Source organism: Mobula hypostoma, chromosome 14 (genome assembly GCF_963921235.1).
Source record: "Mobula hypostoma chromosome 14, sMobHyp1.1, whole genome shotgun sequence".
In the NCBI taxonomy this organism is placed as follows: domain Eukaryota; kingdom Metazoa; phylum Chordata; class Chondrichthyes; order Myliobatiformes; family Myliobatidae; genus Mobula; species Mobula hypostoma.
The window spans coordinates 2982516-3007445 of record NC_086110.1 but is presented as its reverse complement, the minus strand read 5'-3'; the positions used below and the strand labels follow the sequence as shown (position 1 = coordinate 3007445).

The window sequence follows — 24930 nt, the reverse complement described above, 5'->3', positions numbered from 1 at the left end:
GGGGATGGGAACTGGAGTTTAGCCTACATATAAAGACAGGAACCAAATTGTTGAGTATGATGGGACTAATGTTCTGAGTTACCTCTATTTCAATGGAAGGAGTGTTGTAGGTAAGGCAGGTGAGTTTAGAGCATGGATCACCATTTGGAACTATGATATTGCAGCCATTAGTGAGATTTGGTTTCAGGAAGGGAAGGAATGGCGACTCATTTTTCCGGTGTTACGTTGTCTTAGACATGTAAATGGGAGAAGTATTAAAAGGTGAGAGTTGGCAATATTAGTCAGGGAAAACATCATAACATTGCTCTGATCGGGCAGATTGGAGAGCTTGTCTATTAATGCTATAGAGGTGGAACTGAGATATAAGAAAGGGATGACCACTTTAATGGGATAATATTATAGACCACCCGATAGTCAGTGGGATTTCATTAGTTCCATTTAATATCAGACAACGTATACAATATACAACCTGAAATTCTTGTTCTTCACAGACATCCATGAAAACAGATGAGTGCCCCAAAGGATGAGTGACAGTAAAAATGTTAGAACCCCAAAGCCCCTCCTCCCACACACAAGTAGCAGCAGAGCATCAACCTTCCCCTCCCCCACTTACTTAAGCAAAAAGCATCAGCACCCTCCACCTACCAAGCAAGCAATAGGAAAGACCATGATCTGCAGTACAACAAAAATTAATCGTCATCAGGCAATTTGACATAGTACAGTCACTCTCTTTCTAATAAAGGGACACAGAGGTGTCACGCAGCGAATGGGGAGACAGAAACAAAACAACTCATTGATTTCCATTGGAAGTCCGTCGTGTTGCTTTCTCCTGAGTTCTCTGACTCAAGAATTGGCAGCCAACCCTCATCCACCAATAAGAGAAAGAGAGCGCGATCTGAGTACAGAGACCCTGACGGCTGATCCTGATATTCCATTTTCTCCCATGACGCATCAGTCAGCAGCACCGGCATAGAATCGGCTCCTCCACAGAACCCGGAAGGCACCTCATCTTCGAGGACACATCCTTGGAATATTGAAAAATGGCCAGTTAGTGAGCCAGAGAGTGGAAACCAATATTGTAAAGAACCGAAGTTTGAGTGCAACTCTAGATTAGAGTCTTTGACAGAACCCCATCCACCTTGAAAAGGAAAAAGAGAGACAATAAAGGTAGATATTAAGCCGTTGTCGTGGTCTGGTCCATGAAGTCCGCATTCCAGTTCACACTGGTCCATCGATCCGTATTCCAGGTTTTCTGGTTTTCCCTTGTTGGGGTGTGTGCCACATGATTCTGATTTTGGGCTGGCTACGTAAACAGCTGCTGGGTTCAGCTCCAGTTGCTGGACTGTTCCCTTCCCTTCCCTCCACCTTCTGCCTGAAGCCTTGCCTGTGACCTCGCCTGCGTCCTCGCCTGTATCGCTGTCAAGTTCTACTGCCGGAGCAAGACCGGAGCCTTGCTGTGCCTAGACAAGGAACTGTCTATTGTTGTTTGGAATTGTGTCTGTGTCCACATCTTTGCTAGGTAGGTCCGGCCATTTGCCTCTACCTTGTGTTGGGAACTGCCTCTCTGTGTTCTGTGTATGAGTCCTTGGTCCTATGTCCTGCTCCCTAGGAGGGGTCCTGACTCTGTGTAGAGCCCCGGCCCCAAGTCCTGTTCCCAAGGAGGGGTCCCGGCTCTGTGTTCCATGTTCCTGTTCTCCCTCGACCAAGGCTCTGCGTTCCTGTTCTCCCTCAGCCAAGGCTGTGCGTTCCTGTTCTCCCTCGACCAAGGCTGTGCGTTCCTGTTCTCCCTCGACCGAAGCTCTTTGTTCCTGTTCTCCCTCGACCAAGGCAAGGTCTCGTGTTCTTGTCCTGTCCATGTGCCTCGTCCTGTGCAGGAGTTCCACGTCCTGCCCTTGCCAAGATCCTAGTCCCGAGTCCTCGCCTAGACCTGGGTTTCGATTCCGAGTCAAGTCCCAGGTTCTGGGTCCTTGTCCAGGCTCTGGTTCCAGAGTTCCATGTCACTAGTCCAGTCTCCTTGTTCCTAGTTCCTTGTCCGGGTCCCATGTTTCTTGTCCATGTCCCAGCCAGGCGCTGTATCCTAGTCTCGTCCAGGGCCTGTGTCTTGTCCAGCGTCTTTTCTTCCCCACTTCGCTTGCTTTCTTGACACACCTAGTCCTGTTCCTAGTACTTCAGTGTCTGTGTCTTGCATTTGGGTCCACTCCCAGCGCCCTGTTATGACAGCTGTTTCCTCAGATGAGCTCGAAGAAGTCACTGTCTAGTGCCATTGAAACTCCATCTATTTATATAGAAAAGGGGAAAATTTGTAGAGAGATAGCAGAGAGTTGCAAGAAACATAAGTTGTGAAAGTAGGTGGTTTTAACTTTCCACATATTGATTCAGACTCCCATGTTATAAAAGACTGAATAGGATAGATTTTGTCAGATGTTTTCAGAAAAATTTCTTTAGTCAAGATATGGAAGTCACAACTAGAGAGAGTGTGATCTTTTATTAGAGACCAAGTCAGGGCAGATGAAGGGAAACATCTTGTATCTAATGATCATAATACCATTAGTTTCAAGGTAATTATAAGGAAGGATAGGACAGCTCCTTAGATTGAGATTCTAAATTGAAGAAAGGCCAATTTTGGTGTCATCAGAAAAGACCTAGCGGGCATAGAATGAGATAGGTAGTTTTTACTTAAGGGGTACTTGAGGGGCATAAGAAATGGGAGAGAATACTTAAGATGCAAATCAGGAGGGCTGAAAGAAGGCATGGGGTTACCATGGCAGACAAAATGAAGGGGAAATCCAAGAGCTTCTCCAGATGTATGAAGAGCTTAAGGACAGCAAGGGACAAAATTGGTCCACTTGAAGATCAGCGTAGTCATCTATGCAGATGAGGGAGATCTTAAAAGGAATTCTTTTTCATCTGTATTTCTGCTGCCACAAAACAACAAATTTCATGACAACTGTCAGCGATATTTAACCTGATTCTGATTCCAATTCTGATTCTGATACTCAAGAGATGGACACAGAGCTGAAGCAAAAGAATAAAGAAGTTAGGGATCATATCTGGATTACAGAACAGGAACTATTTGCAGTCTTGCGCCGTATTAGGGTGGATAAGTCTCCAGGGCCTGACAAAGTGTCCCTTGAGTCCTGTGGGGAAACTAGTGCAGAAATTGCAGGAACCATGGCTAAAATACTTAAAACATCATTAGCCACAGATGAGGTGGCAGAGATCTGGAGTGTCCGTTGTTCTGTACTCAAAAAACGTTCTAAGAATAAGCCAGGAAATTATAGACCAGTGAGCCTGATGTCAGTTGTAGATATATCATTGGAAGGTATCCTAAGGGACAGAATATATAAGTATTTGGACAGGCCGACAAGTCCTGATAGGGACAGTCAATGTGGCTCTGTGCCTAGTAGGACATGCTTAATCAATCTTCCAGAACTTTTTGATGCAGTTACTAGGAATGGTGATGTAGGAAAGGAATGGATGTTGCTTATATGGATTTAGTAAGGCATTTAGTGGCCCTCAGGGGAAGATGGTCAAGAAGGCACAGTTGCTTGGTATTCAAGATGAGGTAGTAAACTGGATTTAACATTGGCTTTGTGGGAGAAGTCAGAGAGTAGTAGTAGATGGTTGCCTCTCTGATAGGAGGCCTGAGACTGAGTGCCACAGGGATCATTGCTGGGTTCATCATTGTTTGTGAGCTATATTGTAGGGTAACATAATTGATGGAAATGTACAGGATTCACAACCAGCAACATTGATTTGGGGTTCCTCTTCAAGAGGCTGGTCTAACCTGATGACATAATTATATAAAGGGTTTTTAATGCGTTTTGTGTTCAGTTTTGTAGTTGTGTTCAGTTCAATAAATACGTTGCTACAGTTTTTCTGAAACATAAAACACCTCTGCCATTTTATTTATGAAAACCTACACTGGTGACTCCAATGCTCTTGGACGATTCCAGAGTTATTCAACATGTCAGTCAACCAACACGGCGTTGAAGCTACTGGAGTTTTTGGGAGCAAAATGCGTCAATTGGTTTGTACAAGCTAACACTCAATTCATGCCTCAAAAAATCTTCGCCAGCAACATCAAATACTTTTAAGTAATAGCATCACTCAGCAACTCCATGGTTGTGAGAGTGGTGAGTCTACTAGAACACCCGTCTGAATACGATAAGTACCCATCACCGAAAATTCATCTTTTACAGGCTTTTGGACTATCAGAGACTGAGTGCCCCAGTCACACTTCTTGCCCAGTCTTGGGGACGATAAGTCTTTGGAGCTATGGATCTCATGCTATATGCTGTCACTTCTGAGAAATCACCATCCTTCTTTGATATTTAAGGAACTCTTCATGCAGCAAAAGCATGATCAAGTTCACATAGCCCTCGCTAAGGCATCCATGATGGACTATAGCGAGCTTGCTAAAATGGCTGACAGTCTACACACATCCAGGGAGTGGTGCATTGTTCCTACTCATTTCCCTGCCTCAATAAACACAAACAGCAAGGCCTCCAACGTAAGGACACCGGCAGCTGTGAAATAGCTGATGCAGGGCCTGTGTTTTTGCCATGCTTGTTTTGGTAGGAAGGCTATGAAGTGCCAACCACCTTGCAGCTTCAACAGTGCCAGTGCATCGAGACATCAAAGGTTGTGGTGAACACTGTGGGTTACAACTGTCATGGTACGGACACCTTTTCAGGGTGAAGCTTCCTGTGTGACAAGGTGCTCAAGTGAGTGTGCTGCTAGCATTGCCTATTGATGATAGGCAGAACCTAGCTGAAGGCTGCAAATGTCAGCAGGATTGAGACTTACAGGACACGATGAATTACACTTTGCTGAGTAGGCAATGTTCCTCATGGGACTTTGTTTTGGCTAAATTAGCTAAATCTGCTCGGTGCAAATTTTAAGTTGATTTTAAGAACTGCTGGCTCGTGGTTGTCAAGGGCTTTACTATCCTGCTTCCTTGGTAAGTTCTCCCCAGTGACTCTGTCAAGCGGATGTACCATCGAATGTGACTGTACTCAACTGCTGGGTGAATTCAGAGGCGACACAATCGGCAATTGCCTCTGATCTGCACCGACATTTGCGTGCCGGGCGGCACCTAATTAATTAGCTTCTTTATTTCGGCTTTTTTCTTAAAGATGTGCAGGGTGCGCTCCAGCTACCACTGCACCCCTGCATGCTTCGCGGATTGGAATCGGTCCACACCCCGGAGGTTGGGGACCACTGTCTTAAGGCATTCTGTCACAGGAGAGCTGTTTTTTGCCAGTTGAGATACCCAGATGCAGGTGGCACGGCACAATAACCGCTCCAGAATGTTTGTGTGATGACTACTGTCAGGATATAGGGTGATGAACAGCTTGATTACTTCCCTCTGGCTCTACCAACAACTTTCAGCTGCTATACATCAGAGTGATGATATGCAGTGTGACAATGTGACACACGAGTTCAACTGTACGCTGCTCTGTGAAAGCTGCAGTTCATACTGCACATGTGTTTGATCTGTCTGCTGCTGTCCAGCAAGAGCGAGCAAAATGTCTCTACCTCTCTTTCTCTGTCTCTACCTCTATCTCTTTTTTCTCTCGATCTCTGTCTTTCAACCATCTGCATCCCGGTATTACTGCCTGTGCCACGCGACAGTGAGAGTAGGAATGCAATTAGGTGGAGGATAAATGCGTGGCTGAGGGATTGGAGCAGGGGGCAGGGAATCAAGTTTTTGGATCATTGGGACCTCTTTTGGCGCAGGTGTAACCTGTTCAAAAAGGACGGGTTACACTTGAATCCTAGGGGGACCCATATCCTGGCAGGGAGATTAGCGAGGGCTACTGAGGTGACTTTAAACTAGAATGGTTGGGGGGTGGGAATCAAATTAAAGAGGCTAGGCAAGAGGAGGTTAGTTCACAACAGGGGGATGGGAACCAGTGCAGAGAGACAGAGGGGTGTAAAGTGAGGGTAGAAGCAAAAAGTAGTAAGGAGAAAAGTAAAAGTGGCAGGTCGACAAATCCAGGGCAAGCATCAAAAAGGGCCACTTTTCAACATAATTGTATAAGGGCTAAGAGAGTTGTAAAAGCGAGCCTGAAGGCTTTGTGTGTCAATGCAAGGAGCATTCGTAATAAGGTGGATGAATTAAAAGTGCAGATTGTTATTAGTGATTATGATATAGTTGGGATCACAGAGACATGGCTCCAGGGTGACCAAGGATGGGAGTTCAGCATTCAGAGATATTCGATATTCAGGAGGGATAGACATGAAAGAAAAGGAGGTGGGGCAGCATTGCTGGTTAAAGATGAGATTAATGCAATAGAAAGGAAGGACATAAGCCGGGAAGATGTGGAATCGATATGGGTAGAGCTGCATAACACTAAGGGGCAGAAAACGCTGGTGGGAGTTGTGTACAGGCCACCTAACAGTAGTAGTGAGGTTGGGGATGGTATTAAACAGGAAATTAGAAATTTGTGCAATAAAGGAACAGCAGTTATAATGGGTGACTTCAATCTACATGTAGATTGGGTGAACCAAATTGGTAAAGGTGCTGAGGAAGAGGATTTCTTGGAATGTATGCGGGATGGTTTTTTGAACTAACATGTCGAGGAACCGACTAGAGAGCAGGCTATTCTAGACTGGGTATTGAGCAATGAGGAAGGGTTAATTAGCAATCTTGTCGTGAGAGGCCCCTTGGGTAAGAGTGACGATAATATGGTGGAATTCTTCATTAAGATGGAGAGTGACATAGTTAATTCAGAAACAAAGGTTCTGAACTTAAAGAAGGGTAACCTTGAAGGTATGAGACGTGAATTAGCTAAGCTAGACTGGCAAGTGACACTTAAAGGGTTGACGGTGGATATGCAATGGCAAGCATTTAAAGATCGCATGGATGATCTACAACAATTGTTCATCCCAGTTTGGCAAAAGAGTAAATCAAGGAAGGTAGTGCACCCGTGGCTGACAAGGGAAATTAGAGATAGTATCAATTCTAAAGAAGAAGCATACAAATTAGCCAGAGAAAGTGGCTCACCTGAGGACTGGGAGAAATTCAGAGTTCAGCAGAGGAGGACAAAGGGCTTAATTAGGAAGGGGAAAAAAGATTATGAGAGAAAACTGGCAGAGAACATAAAAACTGACTGTAAAAGCTTTTATAGATATGTGAAAAGAAAATGATTGGTTAAGACAAATGTAGGTTCCCTACAGACAGAAACAGGTGAATTGATTATGGGGAGCAAGGACATGGCAGACTAATTGAATAATTACTTTGGTTCTGTCTTCACTAAGGAGGACATAAATAATCTTCTGGAAATAGTAGGGGACAGAGGGTCCAGTGAGATGGAGGAACTGAGGGAAATACATGTTAGTAGGGAAGTGGTGTTAGGTAAATTGAAGGGATTAAAGGCAGATAAATCCCCAGGGCCAGATGGTCTGTATCCCAGAGTGCTTAAGGAAGTAACCCAAGAAATAGTGGATGCATTGGTGACAATTTTTCAAAACTCTTTAGATTCTGGACTAGTTCCTGGGGATTGGAGGGTGGCTAATGTAACCCCACTTTTTAAAAAAGGAAGGAGAGAGAAACCAGGGAATTATAGACCGGTTAGCCTAACATCGGTGGTGGGGAAACTGCTAGAGTCAGTTATCAAATATATGATAATAGCACATTTGGAAAGCGGTGAAATCATCGGACAAAGTCAGCATGGATTTGTGAAAGGAAAAGCATGTCTGACGAATCTCATAGAATTTTTTGAGGATGTAACTAGTAGAGTGGATAGGGGAGAACCAGTGGATGTGGTATATTTGGGTTTCAAAAGGCTTTTGACAAGGTCCCACACAGGAGATTAGTGTGCAAACTTAAAGCACGCGGTATTGGGGGTAAGGTATTGATGTGGATAGAGAGTTGGTTGGCAGACAGGAAGCAAAGAGTGGGAGTAAACGGGACCTTTTCAGAATGGCAGGCAGTGACTAGTGGGGTACCGCAAGGCTCAGTGCTGGGACCCCAGTTGTTTACAATATACATTAATGACTTGGATGAGGGAATTAAATGCAGCATCTCCAAGTTTGCGGATGACACAAAGCTGGGCGGCAGTGTTAGCTGTGAGGAGAATGTTAAGAGGATGCAGGGTGACTTGGATAGGTTAGGTGAGTGGGCAAATTCATAGCAGATGCAATTTAATGTGGATAAATGTGAAGTTATCCACTTTGGTGGCAAAAACAGGAAAACAGATTATTATCTGAATGGTGGCTGATTAGGAAAAGGGGAGGTGCAACGAGACCTGGGTGTCATTATACACCAGTCATTGAAAATGGGCATGCAGGTACAGCAGGCGGTGAAAAAGGCGAATGGTATGCTGGCATTCATAGCGAGAGGATTTGAGTACAGGAGCAGGGAGGTACTACTGCAGTTGTACAAGGCCTTGGTGAGAACACACCTGGAGTATTGTGTGCAGTCTTGGTCCCCTAATCTGAGGAAAAACATCCTTGCCATAGAGGGAGTACAAAGAAGGTTCACCAGATTGATTCCTGGGATGGCAGGACTTTCATATGATGAAAGACTGGATGAACTGGGCTTATACTCATTGGAATTTAGAAGATTGAGGGGGGATCTGATTGAAACGTATAAATCCTAAAGGGATTGGACAGGCTAGATGCAGGAAGATTGTTCCTGATGTTGGGGAAGTCCAGAACGAGGGGTCACAGTTTGAGGATAAAGGGGAAGCCTTTTAGGACCGAGATTAGGAAAAACTTCTTCACACAGAGAGTGATGAATCTGTGGAATTCTCTGCGACAGGAAACAGTTGAGGCCAGTTCATTGGCTATATTTAAGAGTGAGTTAGATATGGCCCTTGTAGCTAAAGGGATCAGAGGGCATGAAGGGAAGGCTGGTACAGGGTTCTGAGTTGGATGATCAGCCATGATCATGCTGAATGGCAGTGCAGGCTCGAAGGGCCAAATGGCCTACTCCTGCACCTATTTTCTATGTTTCTATGTTTTTATATACTTAATGTATGATATATGCATTAATTAATAACCAAAGTACCTATTTAAAAAATCTCCATGAGCAGCAAACAGAAAACCTGCAGATTCTGGAAATCCATGCAACACACAAAACGCTGGAGGATCTCAGCAGGCTCTGTAGGGAAGAGTTTGGGCCAAGACCCTTCAGTGGGAAAGGCCCATATGGGAGAATGAGGAGGTGATAGACAGGAGCTACAGGCTGGTAGTCAACCCTAGGCTGCTGCAGACAGGTAACTGGGTGACTGACAGGAGAAGGAGAGGAAATGCATACAGATTACAACTGTGGCCATTACCCCCAATAAAATGTACACTCCTTTGGATACAGTTGAGGAGAATTGTCTACCAGGGGAGCTATGGTGACTGGGTCTCTTGCATTGAATCTGGTGCTGTGGTGCAGAAGAGCAGAGAGGTGGAGGGGACTGCAGAGTTGATAGGAGATTCCTCAGTCAGGGGAACAGAGATGAGGTTGTATGGGTATTATAGAGAATCTCCCTGGTGTCAGGATCAAGGATGTCTCAGATTGTGTCCATGGCATTCTCAAGGGCAAGGGTGAGCAGCCAGATCTTGGTACATATTGGCACCAGTGACATAGGGAGACAAGGTGAGGATGTCCTGAAGAGAGATTTTAGGGAGCTAGGTAGAAAGCTGAGGAACAGAACCTCCAGGGTAGTAATCTCTGGAATGCTGCCTTTGCCACGCAACAGTGAGAGTAAGAATAGGACAATTCGGCAGATGAATACGTGGCTGACAAACTGGTGCAGGGGGCAGGGTTTCAGATTTCTGGATCATAGGATCTCTTCTGGGGAAGGTATGACATGTAGAAAGGGGACAAGTTAAACCTGAACCCAAGGAGCTCCAATATCCTGGCAGACAGGTAGGCTAGAGTTGATCGGGTGGGTTTAGACTAATTCGACAGGTGGGTAGGAACTAGAGTGATGGTGCTGAAGATGAGGTAGTTGGCTTACAGACAGATGCAATGTGTAGTGAGACTTCCAGCAAGGAGAGGCTGATGATAAAGCAAAATTGCAGTCAGCAAGATGAGTTGCAACATAAAAGGCAGGCAAAATTGAGAAGGCTGAATACAGAACTGAAGGTGTTACTTGGAATGTGTGCAGTATATGAAATAAGATTGATGAACTTATTGCACAGTTACAGATTGACATGTATGATGTAGGCATCACTGACTCATGGCTGAAAGAAGATTACAGCTGGGAGCTCAATGTCCAAGGATACACATTCTATCAAATAGACAGGCTGGAAGTCAGAGGCGATGGTGATGCTCTATTGGTAAAAATCATTAGAAAGAGGTGACATAGGGTCAGAGGTGTTGAGTCATTGTGGATAGACCTAAGGAACTGCAAGGGTAAAAAGACCCCGGTGGGAGTTTTATTCAAACTCCTAAAGAGTAGTGAGGATGTGGTCTACAAATTGTAGTAGCAGATAGAAAATGCATACCAAAAGGGCAATGTTACAATAGTCATGGGGGATTTCAATATGCAGGTTGGTGTTGGATCCCAAGAGGGGTTATTTCTTGAATGCCTACGAGATGGTTTATTAGAACAGCTTGTGGTTGAGCTCATCAATCAGCTATTCTGGATTGGGTGTTGTGCAATCAAGCAGAATTGATTAAAAGCTTAAGGTAAAAGAACCCTGAGGAGAAAGTGATTGTATTATGAAAGAAATTAACCCTGAAATTTGAGAAGGAGAAGCTAAAGTTAGATGTATCAGTATGACAGTGGAGTAAAGGGAATTACAGAGGCAACAGAGAGGAGTTAGCTAGAATTGATTAGAAAAGAACACTGGCAGGGATGATAGCAGAGCAGCAATGGCTTGAATTTCTGGAACCAATCAGAAGGTAGAGGATATATACATCCCAAAGAAGGAGAAGTATTCTAAAGGCAAGGCATATAATGGAGCAACAATTGGTGGGAAGTTTGAGGATTGGGAAATTTTAAAATCCAACAGGAAGCAAATTAAAAAAGTCATTAAGAAAGTAAAGATGGAATACAAATGTAAGCTAGCCAATAACATTAAAGAAGATACCAAAAAACTTTTCGGATACATAAAGCGTAAAAGGGAGGCGAGAGTGGATATCAGACCGCTTGAAGATGATGCTGGAAATGTAGTAATGGAAGACAAGGAAATGGCAGACGAATTGAATAAGCATTTTTCATTGGATTCTCTGACACTAGCAGTGGCAGTTCCAAGTGTCAGGGGTCATGAAATATGTGAAGTTGCCATAACTAGAGAGAAGGTTCTTGGAAAACTGTGAGGTTTGAAGATAGATAAGTCACTTGGACCAGATGGTGTACATCACAGTGTTCTGAAAGAGGTGGCTGAAGAGATTGTGGAGGCATTAATAATGATACTTCAAGAATCACGAGAGTCTGGACTGATTCTGGAAGACTAGAAGGGAGAGAGGCAGAAGAAAGGATATTATAGGCTAGTTAATGTGACCAGTGGTTGGGAAGATATTGGATTCGATTGCTAAGGCTGTGATTTTGTGGTACTTGGAAGCACATGAAAATATAGGCTGTAGTCAGCATGTTTTCCTCTAGTGAACAATCTTGCCTAACAAATCTGTTGGAATTCTTTGAAGAAATAACAAGCAGGATAGACAAAGAAGAATTAGTTGATGCTGTGTACTTGGATTTTCAGATGACCTTTGACCAGATGCCATGCATGAGGCTTCATAACAAGCTATGATCCCATGGTATTGCTGATTGGCAGGAGGCAAAGTGTGGTTGACTGCCAGTGACTAGTGGTGTTCCACTGGGGTGTGTGTTGGGACCGAATATTTTTATCTTGTATGTCAATGATTTGGATGATGGAATTGATGGTTTTGTTGCAAAGTTTGCAGGCAATATGAAAATAGGTGAAGGGGCAGGTAGCTCTGATGAAGTAGAGAAGCTACAGGAGGACTTAGACAGATTAGAGAATGGGCAAATAAATGACAGATGGAAGACAGTGTCAGGAAGTGTATAGTCATGCACTTTGCTAGAAGAAATGAAAGGGTTAACTGTTTTTGAATTGGAGCGGAAATACCAAAATCTGAGGCACAAATGGACTTGGGAGTCCTTACACTGGATTCCCTCAAGGTTAATTTGCAGGTTGAGTCTGTGATGAGGAAGGCAAATGTGATGTTAGCATTCACTTCAAGAGGACTAAAATATAAAAACAAGTATGTAATATTGAGACTTTAAAAGCAATGGTGAGGCCTCACATGGACTATTGTGAGCAGTCTTGTGCCCATTATCTTGGAAAGGATGCACTGAAACTGGAGAAAGTTCAAAAGAGTTTCACAAAAATGATTCCAGGATAAAATGGCTTGTAATATGAAGAGTGTTTGATGGCTCTGGGCCTGTATTCACTAGAATTCAGAAGAATGAAGGGTGACCTCATTGAAACCTATCAAATGGCAAAAGTGGATGTGGAGAGGATGTTTCCTATGGTGGGAGAGTCTAAGACCAGAGGGCACAGCCTCTGAATAGAGGGGCATCATTTTAGAATGGAGATGAGGAGGAATTTCTTGAGCCAAAGAATGGTGAATCTGTGGAATTCATTGGCACAGGCAGCTGTGGATGCCTAGCCTTTATGTATATTTAAGGATAAAGGAGATAGATTATTAATTGGTCATGTCAGGAAGGGATATGGGGGTGAATGCTGGAGGTTGAGGCTGAGAGGAAAAATGGATCAGACATGATGAAATGGTGGAGTAGACTCAGATGGGCCAAATGGCCTAATTCTGCTCCAGTATCTTATGGTCTTATCTCAGAGTCTTTCCACCATTTCCAAGGCACAAATCAGAAGCAGGATGGAGACTGTAGATAGTGTAATTTAGAGCAAGAAAAAACCAACACCTGGAGCAACTCAGCAGGCCAGTTGGCATCTATAGAGGCAAAGCAGTAGTCAATGTTTAGGCTAGTTAGGATGCAGGGTCTCAACCCAAAAGATTGACTAACTCTTTGCCACCACAGATGCTATCTGAATTGCTGAGTTCCTCCACCCAATGTCTGAAGCAATACCCTTTACCTGTCTTGATCTGCACCATCCAGAATAAAGCAACCTGCTTGACTCTCACCCCCAGAAGTACATGGAACGTTCATTCCCTCCACCGGTGGTGCATGGGGGCTACAGCATGGATCATCTTTCAAATGAGGTGCAATTACTCACACTGCCCCCTCCAACTGTAAATCCCAACCCCCTGACTATAACCACTAGAAAAGGCCACCCACCACCTGAACTCCCACCCTGGTCATTCTCTGTTCACCCCTTAGGAGGAAGATAGGAAAGCATAATCAAGGACAGCTTCCACCCTGCTGCTATTAGACTTTTAAACAGAACATTCATATGCTAAAAGATGAAGTCTTGATCTTCCAATCTACCTCTTTGAGGCCCTTGTACTTCATTTGTCTATGTGCTTGATAGTTTCACTCTAGCACTATATTTTGCATTGCTTGCTATCTTAGCATCTTATTGTAATTGTGTGTGGAATGATATGCCTGGATGGCATGCTAAGTTTTTCACTGTATCTCAGTACATTTGACAATAATAAACCAATTCCAATTTGAACTCTCCTCCACTGTACTGATTTGGAAATATATTACCAGTCTTTCACTAATCCTGGGTCTTCCACCCCAGAAACACTGTGGAAGCACCTCCACTTGAAAGACTGCAGCATTTCAAGTTGGAGACCACACCCACCTCAAGGGTATGTAGGGAGAGACAATAAATGTTAACTTTACAATATGCCCAGATTTTGAAAAATAAGCAATTAAGGCAAAACTTCACTCTGTGCAATCACAGCAAGTAATCAAGAGTCATCTGTCTTTCCTACTGCCAAACAGGCAGTCTGTCACAATGGGGGGGGCATAGGGAGCAAGGGTGGACCCAAATGCAAGACACATCTTGTGAGCTTAATTAGATTGAGTTTATTGTTTGATACCAGGAGAGCAAAGCAGAAGCAGGAATAGCGAACTAGACAAGGACTCAGGACTACGACTAGGCTGGAACTAGGAGTCTGGGCTAGGTCTCGGAATTGGATCCCAGAACTAGTGACGACATGAAGAGGCTACGGTGTGGACTCCGAGCCAGAGACTGGGCAAGGACCCAGTACCAGGGTCTTGCCCTGGGCTCGGACCCCAGAACCAGGCATGGACATGACATGGGCTAGGGAGAGGAGGAATATGGAGAAACAGAGCCTCGGTCTCGGGGAGCAGGTACATGGAACCATGAACACAAACACAGAGCACAGAGTCGGGACCCCTCCTTGGGTACAGGACATAGGGCTGGGACTCATGTCCCCCCACGGGGCAATGGCAAGATGGCCTGACTTATCCCACGGAGACAAGGACAAGACACAAGACATGACCCCCCGCGAGGCAACGGCAAAACGGCCTGACTTACCCCATGGAGGCGAGGACAAGACATGACCCCCCGCGGGGCAACAGCAAGACGGCCAGACTTACCCCACGGAGGCGAGGACAATACAAGACCAACACGAAAGAACACCAGACAACCAGACGGTATCTTCTAGCTCCGGTGATGGAACTAGACCGAAGTGCAGGCGAGGGCTAGAGGCGAGAGGGGCAGAGAAGGGATTCAGACAGGGAGTAGGACAGGAATCACAGACCGCCAGGGCCAGGACTTGACTCGGAACTTGGATGCTCCCAGATCCATGACTTGACTTGGAGCCGCCGGGTAGTGGCGAGCTCTCGACTCGGCCCGGGAACAGTAGACAGCGGTTCTTGATTCCCTCCGGTGGGTTAACTGACGGACCCACCTCGGTGAGGAAACTTTACAGGCTCGCTTTGGCGAGGTAACTTGAGGGGGTTGCTCCGGTGAGGAAAGGCGAATTGCCGGCACTCGCTTCGGGTGGAGACTAGGCTTGCTCTGGCCAGATGATATTGGCACGCTGTACCTTGGTGACTTTGCAACCGCTCTCGCCCGAACAGCTGAAAGCCGGAGACTATAAACTACCAGTTCAGCCGAGAGTAAATTGCCTCTAATCACCAAGGCTGAAGGGCACGGGAAAACAGGGAACCAAAGGGAAATAGGGAGTCAACGGTCCGGATTGTAACATAAACAAAGTAAATTTGAAGAGACCCCGATCCAGACCATGACACAGTCAGCAAAAAGGCTGTAAAAACGCTGAAGTGACAATGATGCAGCAGGCAGTGTACACACATTGTAAGGTGTTGTTGTGAAGCTTTCAGCACTACTAATAACAGTGGTGAAGCAATAGTTGTTGAACAGGACTCTTGCTTGTTGATTGGTCCTTGATAGGTTGTGATGACAGAATGGTTCTATTTAGGCAGTTTTTGGGACATAAAGGTTCAACTATTCATTCTATTATCAAAGTACGTATGCAAAATACAACTCTGGACTTGACTTCTCCAGACAGCCATAAAAATACAGAAAACCCTAGAAGTACTGAAAGAAAGACATCAATTACCTCCAACTCCTCCCTCGAACAAAAACTAACAGGTCACCCAAACCCACAGCCCGCCATTTGGCAACAAGAAAGAATGCACGAGAACATAAGAAAAACATAGAACTGAAAGAGTGAATATGAACTACTGTCTAATCCATAATTCTTAGAATTTTGATAACATCTCAGAGAGCATCGGGACCCAGCAACTTGAACCAGCAGCCCCTCCGAGGGCAGCGTTGTGAACCGGAACTTCAGACTTGAACAGATAGTATATTGTGTCATTGACTCTGATTGCTCATGAGGATTACAAATGTTTTAGAACACTACTCCAGGTCCCTTACATCAAGACATAGCATTGATCTCCTTGTCTATTTGGTTCTGGTTCATTCAGAAAGAGTTGATAGTCCTCTTGACCCCTGGGCATCATGTCTTTCCTTTTCTTCACACTTTCACTCAGGGTATCCATTCCATCATCAGAAAACCCAGTACTGGGAGGATTTGTTAATCTTATCCTGTGATCCCTGTGGCCTTCCTTGAGAATTAGTGAATTTAACTTTTACCAACTCTTTCTGTTCTGGTTAATTAGAACTGTTTAGGAAAGGAATATGTCAAAGTCAGTGGGCAAGATCTGCATGTATTTCTCATAAGAGTTTCATGTAGATGAAACATAGGAGGTTAGTGTGCAAAATTAGAACAAATGGTATTGGGGGTAGGGTACTGACATGGATAGAAAATTGGTTGGCAGACAGGAAACAAAGAGTAGGGATTAATGGGTCCTTTTCAGAATGGCAGGCGGTGACCAGTGGGGTACTGCAGGATTCAGTGCTGGGACTGCAGCTGTTTACAATATACATTAATGATTTAGATGAAGGGATTAAAAGTAACATCAGCAAATTTGCAGATGACACAAAGCTGGGTGGCAGTGTGAAATGTGAGGAGGATGTTATGAGAATGCAGGATGACTTGGACAGGTTGGGTGAGTGGGCAGATGCATGGCAGATGCAGTTTAATGTGGATAAATGTGAGGTTATCCACTTTGGTGGCAAGAACGGGAAGGCAGATTACTATCTGAATGGTGTCAAGTTCGGAAAATGGGAAGTACAACGAGATCTAGGTGTCCTTGTTCATCAGTCACTGAAAGTAAGCATGCAGGTACAGCAGGCAGTGAAGAAAGCTAATGGCATGCTGGCCTTCATAACAAGGGGAATTGAGTATAGGAGCAAAGAGGTCCTTCTGCAGTTGTACAGGGCCCTGGTGAGACCACACCTGGAATATTGTGTACAGTTTTGGTCTCCAAATTTGAGGAAGGACATTCTAGCTATTGAGGGAGTGCAGCGTAGATTCACAAGGTTAATTCCCAGGATGGCGGGACTGTCATATGTGGAAAGATTGGAGCAACTGGGGTTGTATACACTGGAATTTAGAAGGATGAGAGTGGATCTTATTGAAACATATAAGATTATTAGGGGATTGGACAAGCTAGAGGCAGGAACCATGTTCCCGATGTTGGGGGAGTCCAGAACCAGAGGCCACAGTTTAAGAATAAGGGGTAGACAATTTAGAACGGAGTTAAGGAAAAACTTTTTCACACAGAGGGTTGGGGTTCTGTGGAATGCTCTGCCTCAGAAGGCAGTGGAGGCCAATTCTCTGGATTCTTTCAAAAAAGAGTTAGATAAAGCTCTTAAAGATAGCGGAGTGAAGGGATATGGGGAGAAGGCAGGAAAAGGGTACTGATTGTGGATGATCAGCCGTGATCACAGTGAATGGTGGTGCTGGCTCGAAGGGCTGAATGGCCTACTCCTGTACCTATTGTCTATAGATCTAAAGAAGGAATGAAGATGAAGAAATTAATTTGTAAAAGTTTATGTTTATGTGTCTATTACAGGTGAGAAGCTGGAATCCACTATTAATGTTGGTGTTGGAGAACTGGAAGCCACCCCTGTATCCATGGCTCTAGGCAGATACCTCGGACTGGACTTGTTTCCTGAGGCATGTGCTGCCCGGAACCGCAGAGGCATTGCCTTCATTGTACATGGAACTCCTTGCTCAGGTATGACTCGTAAATAGGGAAAAGTGATAGAGGGTCAGATAAACGTGACAGTAATTCAAGTTTGGAAAAATAATGTTATTGTGCCATATGGTGACTTAGACACAGGATGCCTCTGTATAAGCAGCAGTGATATCACAGCCAGTGTCCCAAGATGTTGCTATAGCAAGGACCAGGGATCAACTTTTTTCACCATATACATTTATAGTATTGTACATGTATTAGGGATTCGCTGTGGTGTGTTGGTGCTTCATGTAATGAAAAACAACATTCAACAATTATAGGAATAGAGAATTATATAAAAATTAAGCTTGGAGATTAAAGTGCTGATATGGAATAAATGTACATAAATACATAAATACCATAATGTATTTACAATGTAAACAACATTATAGAAAGTGGTCTAAAGTGTTTTACAATGGAGTGCAGTGACGGAGGTAGTAGATAAAAGGGGGTGTGTGGTGGAGGCTAACTAGACTGGTCAATCAGATTAACTGCCTGGGGAAAGAAATTTTTATGATGGTATGAAAATATTGTTGTAATAATACTGTAAATCCCATGGAAAATCGGTTTTGGCCTTGTATGTGGAAAAGACTTTAAATGAAGAGTCTAGGCCTCCCTCAGTGAGCCCTACCAATGAGTCACTGTCGATCAGGGACAGGCTATGACGTTGAGATGGGGTGTTAGAATTTGGGTCTTTTTCCTGGCTGCCCACTTCCACCGATACAATGTGCTATCATTATCTGAGGGAGATCGCGCCTGCTGCCATTGCCCAACTACCTCTCCAAGCCAAAGCTGCTCCTCAATGTTCAACTGGGAAATGGTGAGATTAATGAGTAGCTCTTCTCACACAGCTTGGCCCAGATCACACAGTCGAATCCACAGTACCAAAAACACTGTGCACTATATGTCACACACATCTAGAGATCTGGAGTACACCTCCCACATGAGCTGGCCTCTGTCCCCTCTGAAACATAGTTTTAGTCCTTTGTACCACAATCAAGTGTTTCAGTGTTCTGTTCCCAGTGTTTTGCAAAAGAGGTATTTCTGCTCAATATGCCTGGGTGTTATTAAGAGGACAGAACCTGTTGGGTGTCCTTTGTACATCTACGTTTTGCATGTGGTTGGTTTTCATGGGACTGCCCAAAGCTAGCTCCATGATAACAAATAATCTCACCAAGAAATAACAATGTCCACTGACAGTTTCCAGCTGAAGTTTTTGGATAGCAATCAGAAGCAGCTACGTTGACTGAACTTTCTCCTCCCTCAACTTGAGGCACAAAGACAAATTGCAATTGCTTCACTTTTCATCAAGTTCATGAATATGTATGGAGACTAAACGCTGAGAGCTCGGCATCCCAGTGGATTCCTCACACAACCTTTACGAATTAGATATAGACATTGATAACATACGTGTTCAGTCTGAGACCACTTCTTTTCTCACCTCTGATGTTGCATGATGTTCTGTTTCATGTTTTATACAGGAAAAACAGCAACTGCCATCTTCCTTGCAAACCACTATCAAGCTGCCTATTTAACCATAGACTCCATTGTACAGGAAGCAGTTTCCAGTGGCACCTCATCAGTAGCTCTGCAGGCTCAGGGATTATGTGCCAAAGCAACTTTGGAGCAGATGCTAAAGGACAATGAAGAGGGTAATGCATACGATAATTTCAACATCTTTATTTTGATCATTTTCTCAAGAGTCTCGTGGTAGCATCTAATCTCCCTCATGACTCGGGTAGCCCGTTCAGGCTGAGCATGTTTACTGAAATTTCTGCACGTTCACCCATGGCCATGCTTTGCCTGTACAAGATCCCCATGGAGTTCTCTTTCTCCATTCCAAACTGAATCTTTGTCATCCATTTGGATAACTTTTGACTTTCATCCCCAAATTTCTGATGACTAATCAATATGTTGTTTAAAGGAAATTGTTATCTTTGTTTAGGGCTGGTGATTTTCTCCGGGTCTGCATTTTTTGGCATTTATTGCCCATTCCTAATTGCCCTTGTGAAGGTGATGGTGAAGGTGCTCTTATACTATCATAGAAATAGGGGCAATGATCAAGAGCTAGGGTCAATGAAGGGTTTAGACCTATATCTTAGACCCAGTGACAACCAGTGTATAACCTAAAGAGAAATAAGTGGCAAGCTGTAGTGTTTCCACATGTCTGCGGCCATGTCCTTGGTACAGTGGTTCTGAGATTAGTAGTGGTTGCCAAAGTAGACATGATGACTATCAACCTCAGCCACAATGCACCATTGCTGAAAGGAGTAATTGTTCAGTCTGGTGGATGAGATACAATTCAAAGGGAGTGCTTTGTTTAGGACCTCTGTTCATACAGATGAGGGGAGATTTTTTAATCACACTGCTGATTTACGCCCCATTGTAGGGTGACAGAGTTGGACTGCACAGAAACAGACTCTCCTCCTCCTCACTGACCATTTTGTCCATCTACACTAATCTCATTTGGCCTCACTGGGTCCAAATCTCCACACTGATAACTGTGGCTAAGCACAGCCCTTACACCATCTGTAAGTTCACAAATGACATTACAGTTGTTGGTAGACTCTCAAACAATGAGGAAGAGTTGTACCAGAGTAAGATGGCATGTGGCATTGTTGCAACAGCAACCTTGCACTTCATGTCAGCAGGACCAAGGAATTAATTGTGAACTTCAGGAAGGGGAAGTTGGGAGAAGATGCATTAGTCTTCATTGATGTGGTGACAAGGCTGAGCAGCAGCACCTAGGTGTCAATAAGCTGGAGGGTCTAGGAGGTATGCCAATGGAGAGTATTCTGACTGCTGGTATCTAGAGGCTCCAGTGTACGGGATCACAAAAGACTGTAGACTCAGCCAACTCCATTATGGGCAGAACCCTGCCCATCGTTGAGGCGGTGCCTCAGGAAGGCAGCATCCTTCCTTCAGGGCTCCCATCATCCGGGATGCGCTCTTTTCTATTACTGCTATTGGGCAGGAGGTACAGGAACCTGAAGACTCACATTCAGCAAATCGGTAACAGCTTCTTTCTCTCCACCATGAGATTTCTGAATGATGATTATAGTTCTGATATCCGTATGTACCTTTACTATTTAAGGGCTTGTCTTAATGGTGAAAAGACTTTGGGGAGCCCCACTCAGACTGTCCAGCTTCTGCCTAGCCTTCATAGGCATAGTGCTTTGTGGTTAGTCTGACTGTGTTTAGTCAGTACTATACACTAGGATAGTGATGATGTGGTGCCAGCTATGGGAATGGCATTAAATATCAAAGAGAGATGGTTACAACCCCCCTGTAGAAGATCTTCATTAGCCGACAACTTCAGCAGTGCCTAGAGTTCATGTTTTGATTTCTGAAAATCTCTGAAGGTGACATTACAGAGGCTTATACAATCATGAGAGGCATAGATGGCAGAGATAGCCTTTTTTCCCCCCAGGACATATGTATCCAAAACTAGAGGGCATAGTTCTAAGGTGAGAAGGAGAAGGTTTAAAGGAGATCTGAGAGGTAAATTTTTCACATACAGGATGGAAGATATATGAACAAGCTTCTAAATGAGATGGTAGGAGTGAATACAATTACAATGTTTAAATATTTGGACAGGTACATGAATGGGAAAGGTTTAGGCAGATATGGCCAAATGCAGATAAGTGGGATTAGCTTAGATGTGCATCTTGGTTGACATGCACAAGTTGGGCCGAAGGGCTTATTTCTGTGCCGCATAATGCTATAATTAATAAAAGAAATTGGGATGATTGTAGGATTAGTGTATGTACTCCTCTGTGACTGTATAACTGTTGTAGCTAAACTGGACAATGGGAAGATTCGATGAAAATTTATCACACAATGTATTAATCTTCCTCCGAGCTTTGTGCAGTAACTGAGGAATTTTCCAACCTCTGTACTGTGCTTTCAATGTGGTGTCTCATTGCAGCAGCATATCAGGAAGGATCCACACAGCTGGGAGGCATCAACCTTGATGGAGTAGCCAAGCAACCTCCCGACGGCAGCCCAGTCTCTGAACTCAAACCTGCATCAGCAGCAGCCAATGCCCAGACAAAGACCGGCCAAGTCACCTCAAGGACAAGCCATATTATGCCAAAACAGCAAACTGACAACATGACTTCACAGGTAGTTTTCGAAACAACTTTAGCTGAAGCTTCAAATATTCCTCTTCCCCACACCCCCCCCCCCAAATAAATAGTGCTCAGCTCAGTGAGTTCTGCCAGCAGATTTTTTTTTGTTGTTGTAAGCTATTTGTTCTAACTCATTTGAGATGATCAGAGGTAAGATCTTTGAAGATTAATTACTTTTTTCAAGTTAATCAGTTTTATTAACCTTAAAACAGATATTATACACTCTAAAATTACTTGGCACGGAGACCTTGTGCAAGAGCATATGGCTGTGAAGTCACAAACTACTTCTAAGAATATGTGAACTTTCTTAATCTCTTAAGTATCACATACTTGTAGAATTTAACCAGTACAATCTCATAACCAAAATTGACAAAGTCAAAGTTGAGTTTATTGTCCTATCCACAGGTGCAATGAAAAACTTACTTGCAGCAGTATCATAGGCACAGAGCACCTGATACATATCATACACAAGAAATAAGCATAAATTATGCAAGAGTGAAGACACTTAGAGCAAAACAATACAAAAAGGGAAAAATAGTAAAATTACCAAATTAAAAAACATACCTGAGTAGAGAGTACAGTGATTTATCAGTTAAATTGCAGAGAATTCCATAAAAATATTGTAAAATGCCATCATGTTTATAAAAATCTTCTATGGATGAAAATCTGAATTCATTTGTTCGTTATGTGCCACGTTGTTGGATGTAGATGATCAAGTCGGGTGAGTACAACCATTATCAATACCCTTCAGAAATGTCTACCTGACTTCAGTGGTCACATAACCAGGTTTTGAGATGGGCCCCAGCTGCTCATACCACCACCCACCACCTGCTCCCATGACTTCCCATGACCGCAGTCAGGGGCCTGAACAGGTGCTACACCTTTCCCAAGAGTGACCTGCAGGCTAGCAGAGGGAAAGAGCACCTTACGCCTCCTTTGGTGGAGACGTATCTCCACACCGCCACGCACTCTGAATTTCACTGGTTTATAATCCCATGATAATGTTATTGAGTCAAAACTACAGTCACTAACAGTTGAAGGGTGGTTAGGTCTGGACACTGAAAGCTACCTGTAGTGCACCATCTATATCTTATCCATGAATAAAAAATGGCATTACCATTCCAGCTTTAAAAATGGATCTGACCCTTCAATCATATGATTGGATCTGAAACACACTGAGTGCTGGCTGTAGACGTGCAGGAATAGGACCCCTGGCTTAAAGACTCAGGGGGTGCAGGCTGTGCTGTTTGCACACTCAGATACCTGCATCTCAAACTTGTGTAACATTCTCTGCTTTGGTTCAGATTCCTACTGTCAGGCCTATTATCTTGTGGGCTTGCACAGTTTCACACGGAGCTTTCAGCTGAACTGAACTCTCAGCCTCAGTGGCTTCTGCTTGCTCTGCATACAACCAACAGAGCCAGGAGTGCCCAGACTGAATTACCATTGAGCTCATGTTTGCAATTAGGTCTGATTTACAGATAACAATTTAGCATAGTAGTTTACTCAGGTTATGCTTAAATTTCTAGCTATTCAACTTTTATAGAAAACATCCTTCTCCCCCAACTCATGCCTTTGCTATTTTATCGGCTTGATGTGCATAGATAGGGTAGTAACATTTTACAAGAAGGCTAGTACTCTCGAGCAATATGCACTCATCACGTCAGGCAGCATCTGTGGAGGGCCGGGCCCTTTACAAGGACTGGAAAGAAAGTGGGCAGATGCCAGAATAAGAACGTTGGGAGAGTGGACGGAGTACAAACTGGAAGGGGAAGGGTAGAGTACTGAGGCTTGTATTCTTACCCATGGAAACTGGAAATCTTGGTGAGACTGGAGAGGTGAGAAAGGCTTTATTCCGCTCCTTCTGTGAGTCAGAAGGAGGATGCTATTTATTATTGAGATATTGCATGAAGTAGGTCCTTCTGGCCCTTCAAACTGCACAGCCCAGTAATTCCTAGTCTAATCATGGGACAATTAGAATGACCAATCAGCCTGGCACTGTATGTCTCTGGAGTGTGGGAGAAAATCCATGCAGTCACAAGGAGAATGTACAAACTCAGTTCAGACAGTGGCAGGAATTGAATCCAGGTCATTGGTACTGTAAAGTGTTGTGCTACTGTACCTCTCCAGGCTGACAACACGCCTGAATCTGATTGATAACATGCCCACCCCACCTCCTCCCTTTCCCGCAGAATCTGGCCCCAGAACTATGATATCCCAGAGGCCTAATTAACTTCAATCATGGGTTTGAATCTGACCTCAGCAAGTTGATATTCTGATTCACTTAACTCAACTCTTCACTTGTTCACGTGCAAACTCAAGGAGCTCGTCACCCCAGAAACCAGCGTTGATATCTTGTTTCCTGTGCTGGCACGATTGGAACATCTGGAAAGTGCAGTTTGTTTCCCAGGTCTGTAACTTCTGTGGTGTAAAATAACAGGAGCAACATGATCACCTGCAAGTTACACTCCATTGAGCCATGACCGATTGCTGCAAGGTCAAAATCCTGGGGCTCCATAACCGCCACGAGCAGGAAGGCCACCCAGCAGAGACCACAGCAGCCGATCGCTCTCAGGAGTAGCTGGTGAAGTGGCAGTAAATGATCGCTCTGCAAGCAGCATCTAAGTTTCACAAAAAGATGACTGATCCCCCACACACGACCTAACCCAGATCCTGCATTCCTTCATATAACCTTACTTGTTGTATAATTATATTCCTGTCTCATCAGGCAGGCTCTCACTCCAGTGGTAAACCTCCTGAGGAAAAGGCATGAGATGTCCAGTGTTACTTTTGCAGGCCTCCTGGGAAACTCTTGTTTCCAGGACCCGCACAAATATTCTGCCAGCTGCCCTCTCCCCGGCTCCAAAGTAATGTAGATGCATCTGAGGAAGTTGATTCACTTTGAAATGACAGTGTCAAGGTAAGAGAGTTGTCCTATCAGGAGAGACAAGGTAATTTGGATCAGTATTCCTTGAATTGATAGGAATAAGGGGTAACCATATTCAAACAAATCAGAACATAAGGATGTTTGGCATCATGTTTGATGGAGCTTGTCAGCCTGGGAAGGCAGTCCATCTAAGAGAGGGAAAACTCTGATTTCAAACCTCTGCTGCCTTGTGGCCATACCCACTCATGGGAAAGGCTTCGGGAGTAAACCCTGAGGACAAATCCGGAGCTGGAGTCCCTAAGGCAGTCCGATATTGCCTTCAACCTCATCCTGGCAACTCCTGCGACGACACTGGTGTCAATCTGTATCGGCTCTTGCCTTTCCCTTGGACAACATCGGTGTCGTGGAGAGGGGAGACTTGCAGCATGGGCAA

General features: G+C 44.2%; 1 protein-coding gene across 1 annotated transcript in view; it reads left to right on the top strand.

Annotated features, from left to right (window-relative positions):
- The window catches only part of hydin (HYDIN axonemal central pair apparatus protein), a 977428-nt gene that overhangs the window by 598225 nt on the left and 354273 nt on the right, over nucleotides 1–24930 (top strand). The window contains exons 39-41 of the mRNA XM_063066586.1: nucleotides 17316–17480; nucleotides 18962–19132; nucleotides 21409–21605. Coding sequence (XP_062922656.1) covers nucleotides 17316–17480; nucleotides 18962–19132; nucleotides 21409–21605 — 533 coding nt within the window. The remainder of the gene's footprint in view (nucleotides 1–17315; nucleotides 17481–18961; nucleotides 19133–21408; nucleotides 21606–24930) is intronic.